The 21,691-nt window shown below is 42.5% G+C and overlaps 1 protein-coding gene across 2 annotated transcripts in view; it reads left to right on the top strand.

Moving 5' to 3' along the window:
• Positions 1 to 2,707: 2,707 nt before the first annotated feature.
• The window catches only part of LOC137423153 (carbohydrate sulfotransferase 1-like), a 36,622-nt gene continuing 17,638 nt past the window's right edge, over positions 2,708 to 21,691 (top strand). Inside the window, exons 1-6 of one of the 2 annotated variants that reach the window (XR_010983647.2) lie at positions 2,708 to 2,840; positions 2,989 to 3,146; positions 4,057 to 4,120; positions 15,918 to 16,079; positions 16,239 to 16,334; positions 16,823 to 17,046. Coding sequence is in view for 1 of the 2 variants with exons in the window: in XM_068109994.2 (XP_067966095.1) it covers positions 4,118 to 4,120 (3 nt within the window). In the remaining variant the exon portion in view is untranslated. Of the gene's footprint in view, positions 2,841 to 2,988; positions 3,147 to 4,056; positions 4,121 to 15,917; positions 16,080 to 16,238; positions 16,335 to 16,822; positions 17,047 to 21,691 lie in introns of those variants that run through there. The other variant, XM_068109994.2, reaches the window with a different exon arrangement.

Below are 21,691 nucleotides of genomic sequence, written 5' to 3'. Positions count from 1 at the left end.
TGTTTTAATTAAAACTTTTTGTACTTGTTAAAGATAATAATCCAACTTTAGTTTTGTATGTAGCAGATGGGACCGTCATTTCTTTCCGCACCATCCCGACAAAGAGAGTACAAGCTTACTCTCTGATAGAGCAAACGTATATGGTTATGTATATATATGCGACCAAAACGTCTTCTTCCTCTTCAAATAAATTAACACCCAAAACACAGTCTGTGAACTCTTAATTACGTTTAGACTGCTGAGACCCCTCAGACCTTTGACGGCCCTTGAAGTCCCCCAAGACCCTTACGACCACCTAGACCCCTGAAGACTAAAAATACCCTTAAAGACCCAAAATACCCTGAAGACCCAAAATACCCCAAAGACCCAAAATACCAAAAATACCCAAAAGCCACTGAAGACCCAAAAGACCCCATAGACCCTGAAGACCCAAAACACCCTGAAGACCTAAAAGACTCTGAAGACCCAAAAAACCCAGAAGACCCAAAACACCCTGAAGACCCAAAAGACTCTGCAGACCTAAAACACTCTGAATACCCAAAACACCCCTGAGGTGCAAAACACCCCAAATACCATTAAAAGTCCAGAGAATCCAAAAAACCCTGAAGACCCAAATGGCCCTGAAGACCCAAAACACCAAAAAGACCGAAAATGACCCAGAAGACCCAAAACACCCCGAAGACACAAAACACCCCGAAGACCCAAAACACACCAAATACCATTAAAGGCCCAGAGGATCCAAAAGACCCTGAAGAGCCAAATGTCTCTGAAGATCCAAAACACCAAAAAGACCAAAAAAGACCATGAAGACCAAAAGACACTGAAACGGTCAAAGATGCCTATCCCTCTGAAACGATGTGTGGTGAGGCATGCAGAGTCATGCTAGTAATAATAATAAATCCAATAACAAAAGGAGACCCAGTCTCTTATAGATTCGGTCCCCTAACGATCGATTGTACTTGGGGGAAAAATCAGTGTCTGTTTAAACATAAAGATACAGGGTTCTATTTTAAAAGTCTGTCTATCTTTCTGAATTGGATAAAGATGTTTAATGTATGACAGCAGGAACCATTTATGATTTTTTTAGAATAAAGAGTGACGGACATGGAAGGAACACACAAACAACAACAATAACAACAATAATAACAACAACAACAACAACAACAACAACAGCTCTGCCACCAAAAGTCCGGTTTTCGCGCGTTTCACTGTAGTTTTATCCTCATTGAGATTTACAGATATAAATGGCAACATGATGACTTTAATTAAGTCCGTGAGTGAAGCAATTGGCAGCCGGTAGACACGTATGACTAATGTTATTGGAAACGTCTATGTTGCACAGATGCATTTTCAAGATGCTTTAGCTGATGTGGGAGGTCGCTCTTTGTGGGTGGCCCCGCCCTCTGTGACTGCGGGCACCAAATGGAGGTCCTGCACGGTACACACATACGTCTGGGCAGGTGGGTGGGTACGTGTGTGTGGTGACGTGGGTGGCTACATAATTGTGGGTACATACATACGTCTCGGCAGGTGGGTACGTGTGTGTGGTGACCTGCTTTGGTAAGTACAGTACGTGTGGGTACATGGGTAGATACTATGCATTGGCAGGTAGGTGGGTACGTGTGTGTGGTGGCCTGCTTTGGAAAGTACAGTACGTGTGGGTACATGGGTAGATACTATGCATTGGCAGGTAGGTGGGTACGTGTGTGTGGTGGCCTGCTTTGGAAAGTACAGTACGTGTGGGTACATGGGTAGATACTATGCATCGGCAGGTAGGTGGGTACGTGTGTGTGGTGGCCTGCTTTGGTAAGTACAGTACATGTGGGTACATGGGTAGATACTATGCATTGGCAGGTAGGTGGGTACGTGTGTGTGGTGGCCTGCTTTGGAAAGTACAGTACATGTGGGTACATGGGTAGATACTATGCATCGGCAGGTAGGTGGGTACGTGTGTGTGGTTCGTCGTCAGAACAAAAGACAAGATGACAAAACTCGTGGGAAACGAACCCTCGTTCCTCCAATCACAATACACCGTTACAAGTTTTCCAACAATATCAAGGAGCAAGGTAACGAATACTCGCGAAGAGATCAAAAGATAACAGAAACTTCCAGACGACATTGCGCTCGGGTAACCCCGAACGTGTCCAGAATTCCCGCCATATTAAACGTGACGCGTGGATGGGATGCTCGTACGTCACCTCGGCAATGATGCAACCAGCGGGGCGAATCCGTCACCGCCCCGTGGAATATGCAGGAATCGCCAAGGAGCACGTGCTTCCATGTTTATAAATAATAAGGCGAGCACGTTCGCGCCCATTCTAGCCCTGGTCGCGACTCGGTCGCCCTCTCCATTACCCGCGCTCCCGTAACGGAGCCGCCTCGGCCTCTTCCCCGTTATTCCCGCCGTTATATTCGCACTTTCCGAGCTCGCGACGAGTCGCGACCCTTTTCCCACGCTCAGACGACGATGCGAATCGAAAGGACGAACACCTCGCCCCGCCGCGCACCTGCAGGACGACCCACGATGCGCCCGCAATACGAGGATGCTCATCGCTCCGGCCACCTGGCCAAGCCAGGTGAGTTGGGCTCAGAGGTTTTCGCCTTAGGCCGGCACGGCACGGGAGGGGAGGAATCTGGGCGGAGGATCTTCGTTTAGGGACGATACGAGAGCTACGAGCCGATTGGGAGGAAAAGCGGGAGTGGAGGGGGCAGGGAATGTGTCCCCTCAACCCCCAAGAAGAAACGGTGCCCTATGATCAATCGGTCGTGAAGATCCAGGTGAGGTGTCGCGAGCCTCTCGCCGAGCCGGTGCTGGGAAGGATCGACGGGGGTCGCCGCGGGTAAGCCCCGAGCGAGATCGCGGTCTTGGACTCCCCCGCCGCTTCGTGTCGCTCTTCCCGCTCTTGTGCGCTGTGACCAAAGCGAGCTCGTCCTTGGTAAATCTCAATATCAAGTGGCTTTCGTCCAATTCCTCCTCTTCTCTCGTAGGTGGGACTGCCGATAATCTGCGCATGCGCGGAAACTCGGACTTCTCCAAACTTGTTTCAAGGACCAAGGGCGAGTTCGCTCGAGACGTCGGAGGATCACGCACGGCGGGATGGACCGAGCGCTGTGTCCGTGACCGTGTGTGCCGATGCTAGATGCAGGTAGCCAACGTAAACGTTTGGAACGGGGTGTGTACTATGTCGTGTACGATTGCGTACGTACACGGTTACCTCATACCGTATTATACGGTTACCTCATACCGTGCACGGTTACCTCATACCGTACACGGTTACCTCATACCGTACACGGTTAGCTCATACCGTACATGGTTACCTCATAGTCATACCGTACACGGTTACCTCATACCGTACACGGTTACCTCATACCGTACACGGTTACCTCATAGTCATACCGTACACGGTTACCTCATAGTCATACCGTACACGGTTACCTCATAGTCATACCGTACACGGTTACCTCATAGTCATACCGTACACGGTTACCTCGTCATACCGTACACGGTTACCTCGTCATACCGTACACGGTTACCTCATGTCATACCGTACACGGTTACCTCAGTCATACCGTACGCGGTTACCTCATAGTCACACCGTACACGGTTACCTCGTCATACCGTACACGGTTACCTAATGTCATACCGTACACGGTTACCTAATGTCATACCGTACACGTACACGGTTACCTCATACCGTACACAGTTACCTCATACCATACACAGTTACCTCATACCGTACACGGTTACCTCAGTCATACCGTACACGGTTACCTCATAGTCATACCGTACACGGTTACCTCATAGTCATACCGTACACGGTTACCTCATGTCATCCCGTACACGGTTACCTCATAGTCATACCGTACACAGTTACCTCATAGTCACACCGTACACGGTTACCTCATGTCATACCGTACACGGTTACCTAATGTCATACCGTACACGTACACGGTTACCTCATACCGTACACAGTTACCTCATATCATACATGGTTACCTCATACGTAATCGTGTGCAGATTTTCACTTTGCTAACTCAGGTCTCTGGACTTTGCAGGACAAACGATCGCTTTGAATGAGGAGCGAGGACCGTGCCTTACACTACTCCCCCAGACGCGATGGTGAGCTGCAGGCATCCGCGTACACCGTGCACAGCACGGCACGCGGTCGGGTGCACGGTATGGCACGTGGTGGGGTGAACGGCACGGCACACGGTGGGGTGCACAGCACGGCACATGTTGGGTGGGGTGCACAGCACGGCACGTGTTGAGTCGGGTGCACAGCAAGACACGTGTTGGAGGGGGAACGGCACGGCACAGGGTCGGGTGCACGGCACGGCATATGGTCGGTGCACACCACAGCATGTGTTGGGGGGGGGGGGGGTGTCACGGCACGGCACAGGGTCGTGTGTACAGCACGACATGTGTTGGGGGGGGGGGCACGGCACGGCACACGGTGGGTGCACAGCACGTGTTGGGTGGGGTGCACGGCATGGCAAGTGGTGGGGTGCACGGTACGGCACACGGTGGGGTACACGACAGGGCACACGGTGGGGTGCACGGCACGGCACGTGTTGGTTGGGGTGCACGTCATGACACGTGGTGGGGTGCACGGCATGGCACGTGGTGGGGTGCACATCACGGCATGTGTTGGGGGGCATGGCACGTGTTAGGGGGCATAGCACTGCACGCGGTCTGTTGCACAGCACGGCACGCAATCGGGTGCACAGCACGGCATGTGTTGTGGGACGTAGAACGGTATGTGTTGGGAGGGCACGGCACGCGATCGGGTGGTCAGCACGGCATGTGTTGGGGCACGTAGCACGGCATGTGTTTGGGGACGTAACACGGCATGTGTTGGGGCCGTAGCACGGCATGTGGTGGGAGGGCACGGCACACGATCTGTTGCACGGTTTAAGAGACGAAAGAAAAGTTCAAGTCGTCGCAACCTTTGATACATTTTGCGATGTTATTGATGGGATTTGATTTGAAAATGTGAAATCGATCTACTCGTTGGTTTCCCGTCGAAGGAATACCGTAACAGAGGAGCCTATTGGGCAGAATTCGGATCCGATGAGTCAGGAGATCAATGAATGAATGAAGTCATGTTTGCGTGTACGTTCGCTGGACACGCGGTATTCAATAGGTACAGTGAATATTGGCATTCAATAGGTACAGTGAATATTGGTATTCAATAGGTACAGTGAATATTGGTATTCAATAGGCACAGTGAATATTGGTATTCAATAGGTACAGTGAATATTGGTATTCAATAGGTACAGTGAATTTTGGTATTCATTAGGCACAGTGAATATTGGTATTCAATAGGTACAGTGAATATTGGTATTCAATAGGTACAGTGAATATTGGTATTCAATAAGTACAGGGAATATTGGTATTCAATAGGTACAGTGAATATTGCTATTCAATAGGTACAGTGAATATTGGTATTCAATAGGTACAGCGAATATTGGTATTCAATAGGTACAGTGAATATTGGTATTCAATAGGTACAGTGAATATTGGTATTCAATAGGTACAGCGAATATTGATATTCAATAGGTACAGGGAATATTGGTATTCAATAGGTACTGTGAATATTGGTATTCAATAAGCACAGTGAATATTGGTATTCAATAGGTACAGTGAATATTGGTATTCAATAGGTACAGTGAATATTGGTATTCAATAGGTACAGCGAATATTGGTATTCAATACGTACAGTGAATATTGGTATTCGATAGGTACAGTGAACATTGGTATTCAATAGGTACAGTGAATATTGGTATTCAATAGGTACAGCGAATATTGGTATTCAATAGGTACAGCGAATATTGGTATTCAATAGGTAAAGTGGATATTGGTATTCAATAGGTACAGCGAATATTGGCATTCAATAGGTACAGCGAATATTTGTATTCAATAGGCACAGCGAATATTGGTATTCAATAGGTATAGCGGATATTGGTATTCAATAGGTACAGCGAATATTGGTATTCAATAGGTACAGCGAATATTGGTATTCAATAGGTACAGCGAATATTGGTATTCGATAGGCACAGCGAATATTGGTATTCAATAGGTACAGCGAATATTGGTATTCAATAGGTACAGTGAATATTGGTATTCAATAGGTACAGCGAATATTGGTATTCAATAGGTAAAGTGAATATCGGTATTCAATAGGTACAGCGAATATTGGTATTCAATAGGTATAGTGAATATTGGTATTCAATAGGTACAGCGAATATTGGTATTCAATCGGTATAGCGAATATTGGTATTCAATAGGTACAGCGAATATTGGTATTCAATAGGTACAGCGGATATTGGTGTTCAATAGGTATAGTGAATATTGGTATTCAATAGGCACAGCGAATATTGGTATTCAATAGGTATAGCGAATATTGGTATTGAATAGGTACAGCGAATATTGGTATTCAATAGGTATAGCGAATATTGGTATTCAATAGGTTCAGCGAATATTGGTATTCAATAGGTACAGCGAATATTGGTATTCAATAGGTAGAGAGAATATTGGTATTCAATAGGTACAGCGAATATTGGTATTCAATAGGTACAGTGAATATTGAATACCCTACGGGCGGTGTATGCGTCGTGACGCGTTGGTTACGCCGTGGTACAAAAGAGCGGTTAAAACCCGCAACATGGGTAGTTGGTCAGACGTTGGAGCATCGAAGCCTCCGCTACCGTGTTTGATCCATGCGGGTTGTACCTGAGCAGCGGAATATCGTTCGCCTGGTATCGACGCAGTTCGGAGTGAATGAAAATTGCCTTCAGGAGATGGAGGAAGGAGCTAGAGCAGAACCGTCCTCTGTCTGGTCTCCGGCCTGAAGTTAAAGATGCAACAAGTAAAGATACATTCAAAGTACACCGCCCCCATGCCAAATAATTAAATATCCTACAGTGCGGCAATACCGCAGTGCAGCTCATAGAGACTGCATTGGGAGGGAGAGGTGTACAATAATTGATTATTATTATTTTTTATTTTTTATTTTTTTGTATACTGAATCGAGGCTCGTGAAAGAGCTAACATTTATTTCACAAACAAATCAACCAGACAAACAAAATATACAAAAAGAGGGAGCAGAAGACAAGATGGGGAGAGAAGGGGAAGCACACAACCACAACATTTGAGAGCAGGGAGAAGTGTGGGAGGGAGAGGGCTTGGGGGCAGGAGGGGGAGGAGGCGTGGGAGGGGATTAATTGCATAATTAAAATTAATAAAAAATTATCATAAAATATTTTCTTAATCAATTGGCTAATAGTATAACTAAACCACTAGTGCTTCATCCGAAGATGTATCTTTTAGAAATTTAATTAAATAAGTCAATAATAATCATAATAATTAATAATTAATTAATCAAAAAATAATTAATCAATTAAATGATTAATCAATAAATCAAAAACATCCTCTGTAGCCACATCGCCTGGTCACTGTTATGTCCAAAACTGTTATGATTGTTGACTGTTATGTTGACTGTTATGTCCAAATATTAGCTTCCTAGCTCAAAAGGTGCCTGAGATATTGCCCAGATGAGAAAGAAAATAAATAAATGATTAATAAAGAAAATAAAGAAATAATAATCATAAAACAATTAAATAGTTAATCAATTGGCTCATAGAATACATAAACCACCACCTTTTCATCCAAATCTGTAACTTAAAAAAAATAAAATTAAGTCGTTCATCGAATAATTAAATAATTAATCGATTAATGAATTAATCGATAAATAAACATGATGACGTCAAGCGGAGCACGATACTTGCAAAATCCACCCACCACCGCCAAGAAAAAAAATTCCATTGAAACAGCAAATTGTCCATTTCATCAAGATTAAAATTTACAATCTTGATCAAAGCTCAGGTCAACAGGAAGAAAAGTGTCGATTTTTCAGATGAAAAATGATGATTGCGTAAGGTTGATCTTGAGTTGACCTTTGACCGTTTGACCTCAAAAATATTTAGTTTCCCTATTTAGTGAGTGAATGTGCAAATGCTGTTCAATTTTCAAGTCAATCGGATGAAAATTGAGGATTTTGAAAACAAGGCATATGTTGACCTTTTGGCCTATGTTCACCGAAAATATAATTTGTGGTTGAATTCAGTGACCAGATATGCAAGTCATCTTCAAATTTCAAGTCAATTGGATGAAAATTGAGGATTTTAGAAATTTGGCCTATGTTGACCTTTTGGCCTATGTTGACCTTTTCGCATATGTTGACCTCAAAAATACTTGGTGGTTGAATTCAGTGACCAGATATGCAAGTTCTCTTCAAATTTCAAGTCAATCGGATGAAAATTGAGGATTTTAGAAAATTTGGCCCATGTTGACCTTTTGGCCTATGTTGACCTCAAATATACTTGGTGTCTGAATTCAGTGACCAGTTATGCAAGTCCTCTTCAAATTCTAAGTCAATTGGATGAAAATTGAGGATTTTAGAAATTTGGCCTATGTTGACCTTTTGGCCTATGTTGACCTTTTGGCCTATGTTGACCTCAAATATACTTGGTGTTTGAATTCAGTGACCAGTTATGCAAGTCCTCTTCAAATTTCAAGTAAATCGGACGAAAATTGAGGATTTTAGAAATTAGGCTTATGTTGACCTTTTGGCCTATGTTGACCTCAAATATACTTGGTGGTTGAATTCAGTGACCAGATATGCAAGTCCTCTTCAAATTTCAAGTCGATCGGATGAAAATTGAGGATTTTAGAAATTTGGCAAAGTTGGTGACATTTGGCCTTTTGACGGAAAAACAATAGGCTTTTCAATTGGGACGACCTACACAACTTGGTGAGGTTTTGTGACGATCATTTTCGAATTGTGACCTGTAGGCCGGGGACAGACAAACAGACAAACAGACAAACAGACAGACATACAGAACCACAAACGCAACCGACCAATATACTTGAAAAATCTTTGATTTTGCAAGTAAAAATACCCTTTACAGCCAAATAACTTGGTCATTGTCATGTCCAGATATTAGCTTCCTAGCTCAAAAGGTGCCTGAGATATTGCTCAGATGAGAAAGAAGATAAATAAATGATTAATAATGAAAATAAATAAATAATAATCATAAAAAAATTAAATGGTTCATCAATTGGCTCATAGAACACATAAAGTACCACCATTTCATCCAAATCTGTAACCCCCAAAAAAATTTTTTAGTCTTTAATCAAATAATTAAATAATTAATCGATTTTTTTTTTTTTTTTTTTTTTTTTTTTTTTTTTGTATACAATATCGAGGCTCGTGAAAGAGCGAACATTAATCACATGAACACACAGAAAGACAAACCGACACATAAAACATATAACATAGGGAGTGGTAGACAAGATGGGGAGAGAGGGGGAAGGACACAAACACAACATTTGAGAGCAGGGACCGAGAGACATGGAGACATCGAGAGATCTGAGAGAGGGCGAGGGCTTTGGGGGGGGGGGCGTGGGAAGGGGGCAGTGGGAGAGGTATAAAACATATGGACACTGCCAGGACTTCCAGGAAAGAAGTTGGAATTTCAAACAAGGTGGATCTGGGGTGAATTAGCGGGGGTAGAAAAGATCAAGGTTTTGGATGGGGGAAGATAAGAGATGGTGGTGAACAGCTGTTTTAAAGACCTGGAGGGAGGAGTGGGATTGAAGGGAGTGAGGGAGTTTGTTCCAGAGGCGGGAGAAAAGAGGAATGAAAGAGTGAAGGTGAGCGGAGAGCCGAGATTTCGGCAGTTTAACCATCAGAGGGTTGCTGGCAGATCTTGTGCGACCTGTAGGAATATTTGGGGGACAGAGCACAGAGAGAGCTGGGGGTGCAAGGCCGGAGAGGAGTCGGTAGAAGACAGAAAGACCACCTACCTGCCTGCGGTGAGTGAGTGAAAGGCCCTCAGAGATAGCTTCATCCCGGGAGATTCCAATAATTCTGAAAGCTTTGGTTTCAACAGCGTGAAGCCGAGCTAGGTGTGAGGCAGGAGCACCGGCCCATAGGGGAGAACAGTATTCCATTGAGCTGCGGATGAAAGCCTTGTATGTGGTGAGGAGCTCAGGTGTGCCGAGGAAGGACTTCGCACGACGGAGGATGCCCAGTCGGCGACTGGCTTTGGAGGCCAGCTTGGAAATGTGGTTTTCCCAAGAAAGATCATGGCAGATAGTGAGACCCAAAATCTTGAGCGACAGAACTTCTTGGAGAGGATTGTTGAGAAAGTAGATGGGAGGGTTGTCCAGTCGATCTTTTCGGAGAGACATAGTAAGAGTGTGAGATTTGTCAGGATTGAAAGACATGTTCCACTTGTTTGACCAGTCTGTGATTTTGTCCAGGTCTTCAGAGAGTGAGGAGGCAGCAGACTGCCGATCTGAGGGAAGAGGAATGGAGCGGCAGAGAGTGGAGTCATCAGCAAAGAGATAGAGAGGATTTTCGAGAGAGTCAGAGAGATCATTGATGAAGACCAGAAAAAGCACGGGGCCCAGAACACTGCCTTGGGGAACTCCAGCCTGAACAGGAAGAGGAGATGAGAGAAACCCATTCAGGGCCACACGTTGACGACGACTAGAGAGGAAGTCCGCCAGCCATGCGTGGAGATTTCCATGGATACCAAAGGAGGAGAGTTTGGTGAGCAGAGCGGGGTGCCAGACCGTGTCGAAGGCACGTGATATGTCGAGGGAGACAGCTCTAATTTCCTGTTTGGCATTGAGGACCTCCATCCATTGTTGAGACAGCAGAAGCAGCATGTCCAGAGTAGAGTGACCTGGTCTGAAACCAAATTGATGATCAGAGATCAAGCCATTGGAGAAGAGGAAAGATTTCATATCAGAAGCAATGATGGATTCCATGACTTTGCTGATAATTGGGAGAAGGCTGATTGGTCTGTAGTTGCTAGGATCTGTTTTTGCACCTTTTTTGTGCAAAGCGGTGATGTTGGCTGATTTCCAAGCAGATGGCAGTTGACCTTGAGCAAAAGAGAGGGTGAAGAGAACAGAGAGAGGGTGAGATAGAGCAGCAGAGCAGGATTTTAGGACCCGTGGGCTGATGCCGTCGGGTCCAGTTGCAGAATCAGAGTCGAGGGTTGACAGAAACTTTTCCACCTTGTCAGGAGGAAAGGACACGGAGTCCAGGAGCAGCAGGGTACGACTGGGTATGGTGGGTACAGAGAGGGATGGGTTTGGGACACAAGATTTAGAGGCAAACACAGAGTTGAGGCATTCAGCTTTTTCACGTGCGGAGTCAGCTGTGTAGCCGTTTGAGGTAAGGGAGGGGATGGAGGGGGAACAAACACCAGAAACGGATTTGACCAGACGCCACCAGGATTTGGAAGAGGGAGACAGATAAGAGAGTTCGGTCTTGAGAACGGAGAGATATTGTTTCCTGGCTCTCCTGAGGGTGGACACACACTTGTTTCGGGCTTTGTGAAAGGAAATGAGATTTCCTTCCGTTGGATTTGCTTTCCAGGAGACGAAGGCAAGTTGTTTCTGGGCAACAGCCTCACCACAAGATTCCGTGTACCATGGACGGGAGGAAGGGTATGACAACTGAAGACGAGATGGGATAAATCTGTGCATGAGAGAGAGCAATTTACTTTGGAAGAATTCCCAGGATGAGTTGATGTCAGAGGTGGTAGAGATGGGAGACCAGTCCAGATGATTGATGGCTGCTTGAAGACCGTGCCAGTTGGCCTGAGTGAAATGCCAGACTCGTCGACGCTGAGCAGGCTCCCTGAGGATGGTCAGAGAGATGTCCACTTTAACAAGGACATGATCAGATGTTCCGATCGGAGCAGAAGAAGAGCAGCAGACATTTTCAGGGAAGTTAGTCATAACCAAGTCCAGAAGAGAAGATGTTCCGTTGACTGAGATCCGGGTCGGGAAATTGACAGATTGTGTCAGTCCCAGTGAGTCGCAGAAGTCCTTTGCTGAGGAGCCATGGCTGGTGAGAGAGGTACCCACACCCAGCCAACTGGCATGATGACAGTTGAAATCACCACATATGAGGAAGAGAGAGTTGGGATGAGTAGATAGAAGTTGGTCCATATCATCAGACAGCGAGATGTAGATGGAGTCATCACTGTTTGGTGGACGGTACAACACACATATGAACAAGAGGTGGGAGCGAAGGGGAAGCCGTAGCCAGAGGTATTCCTGGGGGTGAGGTGGAGAGAGTGCAGTGCAGGGCGAGTGAGGAAGAGAGTTTTTGATAAAGATAGCAACCCCGCCTCCAGGACGAGGCTCAGGTCTATCATACCGGAGGAGGGAGTAGCCCGGGAGAGATACTATGGAATCAGAGACATCATAAAGGAGGAAAGTTTCTGTTAAGCAGATCACGTCTGGTTTGACAGAAGCAACCTGTATGGAGAGATCGGTTAAGTTTGAACGAAGGCCCCGGATGTTTGAGGTCCACACCGTTAATGAAGAGGAAGGGGGAGCATCAGATACAGAACAGGGGGGAGGAGGGGTAGGGTAAGATGTGGAAGAGGTGGAAGAGGTGGAAGAGGTAGGGAGAGCTGTTGAAGGTGTGTCAGAGATTTCAGAATAGCTCGGAGAAAGGGAAGGATGGGGCGGACAAAAGGTTTGATGGTGATTGGGTGAGCCACAATGAGGTGTTATTTGAGGAGGGGGAAGAGCGAGGCAGAAGGTTGGGGGAGATGGAGGTGAGAGTTTGAAGGGGGAAGAAGCGGGGAGGACGCTTTGAGGAGGGGTAGTGAGCGGGGGGAAATTGAGAAGCAATGAGGGTGGGGAGATTTGAAGGGGAGGGGTGAGGGGGGAGTTTGGGAGGGAAGGGACAAGGGGAGGGATTTGAAAGGGATGGGATATGGGGGAGATTTGGAGGGGAGGGGTGAGGCAGGAGTCTAGGAGGGGAGGGGCGAGGGGGCGTCTTGGCGGGGAGGGGTGAGGGGGTAGTTTAGGAGGGAGGGGGCAAGGGGGGAGATTTGAAAGGGATGGGTGATGGGGAAGATTTGGAGGGGAGGGGTGATGGGGAAGATTTGGAGGGGAGGGGTTATGGGGAAGATTTGGAGGGGAGGGGTGAGATTGGATTTTTGAAAGTGTACGATTTATGGGAAACGAACATTTATTGCAAAATGAGTTTCTTGTGACCTTCGAGTTAAAAATACGTTTAAGGACGCTGGATGGAGGATGGAGTGCAGGAGAGTTTAGGGAATGTAGAACAAAGGCACTATAGGAGATGGATATTTTTTTTGGGATGAATTGATTTGGTGAGCAAGTCGAAAGCAGCCTTTTAAAGAAGAAGAAGAAAAAGGTGTTATAAAATATGACGGAATACATAACTTGAGGGGAAAGTGTAAACATTGAAGGTTAATGAGTGAAAACTATCTGGGGAAATGGGGGAGAAACACGTGGTCGAAGAACGAACGAACGAATAAGAATGAATAAACGAATGAGAACAGAGAAGGAAATGTTTTTTTTTTTTGTTTTTTTTTGAGTTGAGATTTACACAAGGAAGTAGGCTATGGGTGAAAAGACTGGGAATACAGAGAACGAAAGTTATTGGATCACAAACGACGGACCACTGAGAGAAAAACAAAGCCTCAAGGTTGTACAGTGCACACTGTACAAGGCCTTGCTCGCGACACGGCAAACAGACGATCAATTTATGAAAGATAAACACCGAGAAACAACCAAAGTTGCACACAATAACTTCACACACCGAAAGATAAATACAGTTTCGACAAAATACAATTGTGAACAGACTTAACTTCGAAAAACGTGGAGACCGTGTGGAGCTTCGAAAATCCCTGCCGCCGTCTCCAAGATCTCGCGAGATCTCCAATTAATTCATTAATTGATTAATCAATAAATCAAAAATAGCCTTTGCAGCCAAATCACTTTTTTTTTTTTCTTTTTTTTTGTATACTGAATCGAGGCTCGTAAAAGAGCTAACATTTACTTCACAAACAAATCAACCAGACAAACAAAATATATAAAAAGAGGGAGCGGAAAACAAGATGGGGAGAGAAGGGGAAGCACTAAAACACAACATTTGAGAGCAGGGAGATGTGTGGAAGGGAGAGGGCTTGGGGGGAGGAGGCGTTGGAATGCGGGGGTGGGGAGGGGGGGGGGGAGGGAGAAGTATAAAACACAAGGACACCAAGGACTTCCAGGACAGAAGTTGGTATTTCAAAAAAGTGGAATTGGGGTGAAATCAGCGGGGGTAGAAAAGATCAAGGTTTTGGATGGGGGAAGATAAAAGATGGTGGTGAACAGCTGTTTTAAAGACCTGGAGGGTGGAGTGGGATTGAAGAGAGTGAGGGAGTTTGTTCCAGAGGCGGGAGAAAAGAGGAATGAAGGAGTGAAGGTGAGCAGAGAGTCTTGATTTTGGCAGTTTGACCATAAGAGGGTTGCAGGCAGATCTTGTGCGACCTGTAGGAATATTTGTGGGACAGAGCCCAGAGAGAGCTGGGGGGGCAAGGCCAGAGGAGTCGGTAGAAGACGGAAAGACCACCAACCTGCCTGCGGTGAGTGAGTGAGAGGCCCTTGGAGTTAGCTTCATCGCGGGAGATTCCAATGATTCTGAATGCTTTGGTTTCAACAGCGTGAAGACGAGCTAGGTGTGAGGCAGGAGCACCAGCCCAGAGGGGAGAGCAGTATTCCATTGAGCTGCGGATGAAAGCCTTGTATGTGGTGAGGAGCTCAGGTGTGCCAAGGAAGGACTTCGCACGACGGAGGATGCCCAGTCGGCGACTGGCTTTGGAGGCCAGATTTGAAATGTGGTTTTCCCAGGAAAGATCATGGCAGATAGTGAGACTCAAAAGCTTGAGTGACAGAACTTCTTGGAGAGGATTATTCAGAAAGTGGATGGGAGGGTTGTCCAGTCGGTCTTTTCGGAGAGACATCGTAAGAGTGTGAGATTTGTCAGGATTGAAAGACATGTTCCACTTGTTTGCCCAGTCTGTGATTTTGTCCAGGTCTGCAGAGAGTGAGGAGGCTGCAGACTGCTGATCTGAGGGATGAAGAATGGAGCGACAGAGAGTAGAGTCATCAGCAAAGAGATAAAGAGGATTTTCAAGATTTTCAAGACTTGGTCATTGGGATGTCCAAATATCAGCTTCCTAACTCAAAAGGTGCCTGAGATAATGGTCAGAAGAGAAAGGAAATGTATAAGTACTTAATTAATTGCTAATAATTAAATAACTCATCAATTAATTGATTAAACATACCGTTTTAAAGGTATGATGTATACATAAGGTATGATGTACTCAGCACAAGCTTCCGGTCGGCCCGGAGGTGGGGGTGCGGGGCCTGTCACGGAACGTCAAAACAAACGGCCTGCCGGGGCCGCCCAAAAGTCGGGCGTGAGGGGCGCGTCCACTAATGGAACGCCTCTCGCTTCCCAGATCAAGGGCCACGTGGTGAGGAGAACCTCGTCCCTTCCGGTCACACTTTGCCTATCGGCCGGCCTCGAAGACCGAAATTGTGACGGTGTCACCCGAAAAATTTGAAATTACGAAATTTGAAAAAAATTGAAAAATAAAATTACGGAATTTCAAGTGGCCCAATATCTGAAAATGTTCGCAACATATTAATGTACATTTGTGCCAAATTTGGTGCTTGTATCACAAAATGCACAATTCTTTTGAATATTTGGGCTAAGCCGCCCCACTATTACAAGAAATGATGCGTTGGGAATTTCTCATTGTCTTATTTCCTGTTTCCTCGTAATGTTAAAGCTGAGTTCTGTTCCCGAAAATACATTTTGGACATTATAAAAGTCGTGTTGCCGTGCTGTTTTTATCATTACGAACCGAAGAACATGAGCATCAACATGTCTTATTTCACTCTCTACTGTGATGAAGAATACTCACCAGGGTAAGTTTCATTCAGAATTAAACTGTTAATGTGAGCTTTGTATGTGATTATTTTATATTTATATGACTCATGATATATTTTTTTATTACAGCAATTCAGGTTTTCAAAATGACCTGGTCTTGGCAGAGTTTCAAGTTGTTCCTCAAGAGGTGTACAACGAATTGAACACGGGTTGGAACAACCTACCTCACAGATTGAATGAATTCGATGTTTCACGTTCTTAGAAGATAATCACCATCTGAGTTTGTCTCAGGTAATTAATTATTCATTTCTCTGATTGGTACCATTAAACGGGAGCTGTCATTTATTTATTCATTGTGTATCTTTTGTGTATTGTGTATCATTGTGTATACATACAATGTATATTTTAGGAAAAATTATTAACGTTTTTTCTTTCTTTCTTTTCTAACAGAATACAACACCTGTTGTGATCGATGACCACACCTATGAGTGTGATACCCTAAATTTTCATCTCGACAGGATTGACTCCAAACTCAACTTTTTAGAGGTATGTGTATGTGTGTATGTGTGTATGTGTGTATGTGTGTATGTATGTATGTGTGTATGTATGTATGTGTGTGTATGTATGTATGTGTGTATGTGTGTATGTGTGTATGTGTGTATGTGTGTATGTGTGTATGTATGTACGTATGTATGTGTGTGTGTATGTATGCATGTGTGTGTGTATGTGTGTGTGTGTGTATGTGTGTATGTGTGTATGTGTGTATGTGTGTATGTGTGTATGTGTGTGTATGTATGTGTATGTATGTGTGTGTATGTGTGTATGTGTGTATGTGTGTATGTATGTATGTGTGTATGTATGTGTGTGTGTATGTATGTATGTATGTATGTATGTGTGTGTATGTATGTGTGTGTGTATGTATGTATGTGTGTGTGTATGTGTATGTATGTGTATGTGTGTGGGGTACACCGTTTAGAATGGGTACACCATAAATATATCATTCATATTTTTCTCTCCCCCCTTGTCTCAAACAGAAAGAAATGCAAGACCTAAAGAAGAAATCTGGAGAAATTACCTTTGAATTGAGCGAGGGAGAAATTGATGAATTGTGCTGGGAAGAAGTTGAATGTGTAATACCTCAAGGAAAATGTTTTAGTAATATGAAGATTTTAACGTTTTCACTATTATTTATATATATTTGTTTTGTTTACAATTATTTAATGATTAATTACAAAAAGAGAATAAAGGAGGAGGGAATGGGGAGGTGCACCCCTGCCAAAGACCCTTCACCCCCCTCATCCCACCCCTCCCCTACACTTGTGTGTGGGGAAGGTGGGGGTGGGATGAGGGGGGTGAAGGGTCAAGAGTGGGGGTGCACGGAGGGTGGGGGATGATGGGCGGGGTCTGTGTGGGCGGGGTCTGTGTGGGCGGGGTCTGTGTGGGCGTGGCTTATGATTTTTTTTTTTTTTTTTTTTATTACCACTAATTAAATTAGCTAATCTGGGTGGGGTGAATAGAAATGTTGTTTAATGAATTATTAGCTTTGTTTTTTGTAATTCTTGTGAATAAAATGCCCCTAATATTTCTTCCCCATTCATATCATTTAATTTGTAAGTCCAAGGGACTGTATCCATTACATCAATGATTTTAAATAATTCACGAGTCCATTTTTGTGTATAACCTTTTTCAAAATGGCTTTTCCATTTGTATATTCTTACCATATCACCAACTTTGAACTTGGGTTTTTTCAAATTAATCTCCATTTCATATTTTAATTTTGTAAATGTTTCTGATGGTTTTGATTTTGTTGATGAATGAACTGTATTATTGTAATTATCAACAATATTCTGGATTAAATACACCCATTGTTGAGAACCGAGTTGTGTGAATTTTTTATATAATTTTTCTTTTAAAGTACGATTAAAACGCTCAATAACAACTGCCTTTCCTTCATTAAAGGTGCTGTATAATTTAATATCCTCCCCCTTAAGAAATTTCATAAATATTTTGTGATAGAACTCTGTTCCCTCATCAGTCCATAACTTCTTTGGTTTCCTTTTATCCCTATCAAATATTAGCTTAAAGGCTAACATTAAAGTATTACCTCTCTTGTTTTTCAACGGAACAACCCAGGTAAATCTACTCCTCAAATCAATAACGGTTAAAGCATACCTGTATCCCCTGTCATTATTCAATTCAATTAAATCAGCGGACCATATGTGGTCGGTGTATTTAGAATAAACTTTCCTTCTTTTAAACTTTGTGATTATAGGTTTGTGTAATTCATTAGCCAAAAGCTCCTCAGTCTTGATGACATCATTGGAGTCTAATAGTTTTTTTAGGGTGAATAACCAAGACCAAGTTTCAATTTGACACTAATCATTTTTTTAACAATAAACCAATCAACTTTCTCTCTCAATGTAGGATTTTGTATCAAAGACAAATTATATAACATTTCTCTGTCTGCTTCATGTTTTTCATCCAATGTAGTGGTTTTCCCATAAGCAATATCATGCTTCATACACACTTCATCAACCCTATTTATAGGTTGAGACCAAGGTTTAGGATTGTCAGCCTCATCTAATCTTTAATCCAAGTTTGTTCCTGGACCACAGAAAGAATACCCTGGAAGGTGTAATTCCCCTGGAATTCCAGTTGTTGTAAATTTACTTCCTGAGAGAAACCTTTGTATGTCTCCTCCTCTTTTAGGAGAGATGAATTGGCACTTTTTAGAGCCACACACTTGACATATTCCTTTTTGATAAACTCTATTATTTTTAGCTTTAACATAAGAGATATTTTTAGATTTAGTTTTCTTTTTACATTTGAGACAATAACTCATATTTTTTTATCAGAAAAATTCCGACAGAGGATCAAAACCTTTTTGGTTTTCAACATATACATTTCTATCTTAATTTTTAAAACATAAAGAATCCTAAGGAATGCCTTCACTCTCTCCTCCATTTATTTACAAATAAAACGAACTAAAGTCAATAACACCAACATCATCAACCACATAATCTTTTCCTTCTTCTTCTTCTTCACCACTTTCTCGTTTAAATCTCCTCCCTGAAAGTGAAGACATTGACGCCGTTATTCTTGAAAATAATATTTCCATTAGACTTTTCATTTCTTTATTTTCCTCCTCAGTGCGTTGAGTTTGATTTATTTGCTGTAATACCTTCAATCTTTTATTAATCTCACTGATTTCCATCTTTTTATATTTTTCCTCCCTCTCTCTTTGCTCCCTCTCCTCCTTCTCTCTTTTCTCCCTTTCCTCCCTCTCTCTTTGCTCCCTTTCCTCCCTCTCCTCCTTCTCCTTTTTCTCCCTTTTCTCCCTCTCCTCCTTCTCCTTTTTCTCCCTTTCCTCCTTCTCCTTTTTCTCCCTTTCCTCCTTCTCCTTTTTCTCCCTCTCCTCCCTCTCCTTTTTCTCCCTTTCCTCCTTCTCCTTTTTCTCCCTCTCCTCCTTCTCCTTTTTCTCCCTTTCCTCCTTCTCCTCCTTCTCTCTTTCCTCCTTCTCTTCTTCAACTCCTTCCTCATCCCTTGCTACCCTTGAGCTTGAGCCCCAAAGAATATTATACATATACTCATCTGGATTTTGAGATATTCTTGTATCTATCATTATTTTTCTCATAATAGGATACCAATAAGATTTGTTGACGATTTCTAAAAGAGTTTTATATTTCATAACTTTGAGAAGTTCATTTTTATTCAATATTTTAAACAAGTCTCTATTTGTGGGTTTAACAATATCAGTATAAGGCCAGTTTTTAATGACAAAATTTCCATGTACATGCTCCAAATCATAAGGTATGTAATACCGGGCACCCTTTTCTTGTAGGTATCCCTGAATACAAAAATTATAATTCTCTTGTAGTCTTCTTCCTGCCATTTATGTATCAGAAATATATGTGAGATTAATATTGTGACAGGTCATACCACCCCATCTTCCCACTACCAAATCGGTTTGTATTCCTCGGCTTTCTATCCTTATCTCATGACCTTCCTTCTTTGTCATGTTAACCATCGCTATACTATCATATATTTTTCTTTTCTTAAAACCATGTATTTGTTGTTTATTAATTGTACTTCCACATAAATCCTTATCCTCACCAAGTGGATAATATTCTTCTTTACGAGACTGATTTAAATCATGTAGGTCTTCTATGTTTATTGAAAAAGACCAATTATACCCTAAATCAGGCATATCATACCCCCATTTATTAATTCGCATATTAACTATATGTCCTTCTTTATAAAATTCAATTGTAAGCAGGTAGTTAAATTCAATGAGGAAAGGTGTATGGTCAGTATAACCAGGTGTTGTGGTTGTAAATTTTACTTGTTTAGCAAAACGTGCTGTTTTCTTTAAAAATATATATTGTGATAAATCACTAAATCTAATTAAGTCATTCGCATCTGTAGGGTTTGGATAATTGATTAATTTATAAGTATTCTTCATATTAATATTTTTACCAATACTATATTTTTGTCGTTCAGCCTGTGCCTTTGTATAATAATTTGATAAATCAATATCCTGAGAGGATTTTCCAAAGATAGAACCATCTTTTCCAACATAAGTCATTTATATTAGATTTAAAATGATATCATAAAAATTTTCATTGTTGTTGAGTTGAAATAATACATTTAAACATAATTGACCACAACATTTAGAATTAATTTCTTGAACTTGAAATGTTTGATAAACACCATTCTGTAAGAATTGTATTACTTCAACAGGTGGTGGCATACCATAACTATCAAAATAATATTTATCCTGACTATTATGAATACAAACCCAATGAGAACCATTCTGTGTGTCTAAATTCATAATAATATTCTTTGTATTCTTATTTATATGTATTAATTCATCTCTCATACAAATAACCACATTATCAATTTTTAGTGTTTTACAATACTTAGCTAGTTCTATATTTGATGTTGTATTCTTTCCAAATTGTTTAAACCATTTATCCATTTATTTATGAGAAAGATACAATCCATTACCCCGTTTAGTTAGTTTAACACCCGCTTGAGCGATGGAGGAAAGCATATCTCCAACCAACAATCTAGCTTTATCAGGTAGACTTTCAAATTTTTGAGCAAAATCTACAATTACACCACTTCCACTAATTTGTTTCTCCAACTCCTTGTTATGTCTTTCCAATTCTTTTTGAGCTTTTAGTTGTGCCTTCCTTTCATTAGCAGTTTTTACCGCTGCTGAAATACCACCAGTCAATGCTCCCGCCGCACTTAAACCAGCAAATAAAGGAATTGGAAACGGGAGAAATCCTCCTCTTGACTCGTCTATTGAATATTTCTTTAACATAGGTTTTGTAATTTTAATTTTAAGTGATCCAACATCATTTAGTGTTTTCACCTGCTCTCTTGTGTGTAAAACATCAATTCTTACTGCTCCTTTTCTTTGAATTGTATTAACATTAATAATACAAGGCTTTTGATTTTGAATACAAGATGTTAATTTATTAAGATTGATTTGATTAACATATACCCCAACCATTTATTTATGAGAAAAAACCTATGTGATATTAATCATAACACCATTATCTGTATTTATCTGTAATTCTGTTTCCTCCAAAAGCAAACAATATGCATTAACCTCTTCACTCTCCCCTCTTTCAATGTATAGAGAAGTATCCACTCGATTAGACCTTATAGTTTCCTTTTGAGAACTCAGGTCAATTGCGTAGATTGTATAAAGTTTTTGAAACGCAACCATATCCAAAATAGGATCATTATTACCATTACTTTCACACACCTTTTGGTAGGACTTGTAGGCTTCCGCATAATCATTTTTTTCCCAATCAATTTCCAATCTATCTCGCGGATAAAATGTGCCATCAATATAAACCCGAAGTTGTTTCACCTTAGCATTATCACTC

The sequence above is a fragment of the Myxine glutinosa genome, chromosome 1 (genome assembly GCF_964187855.1).
Source record: "Myxine glutinosa chromosome 1, kmMyxGlut1.1, whole genome shotgun sequence".
In the NCBI taxonomy this organism is placed as follows: Eukaryota; Metazoa; Chordata; class Myxini; order Myxiniformes; family Myxinidae; genus Myxine; species Myxine glutinosa.
Note: the sequence above shows the minus strand (reverse complement) of the source record. Positions and strands in the feature narration are given on the sequence as shown.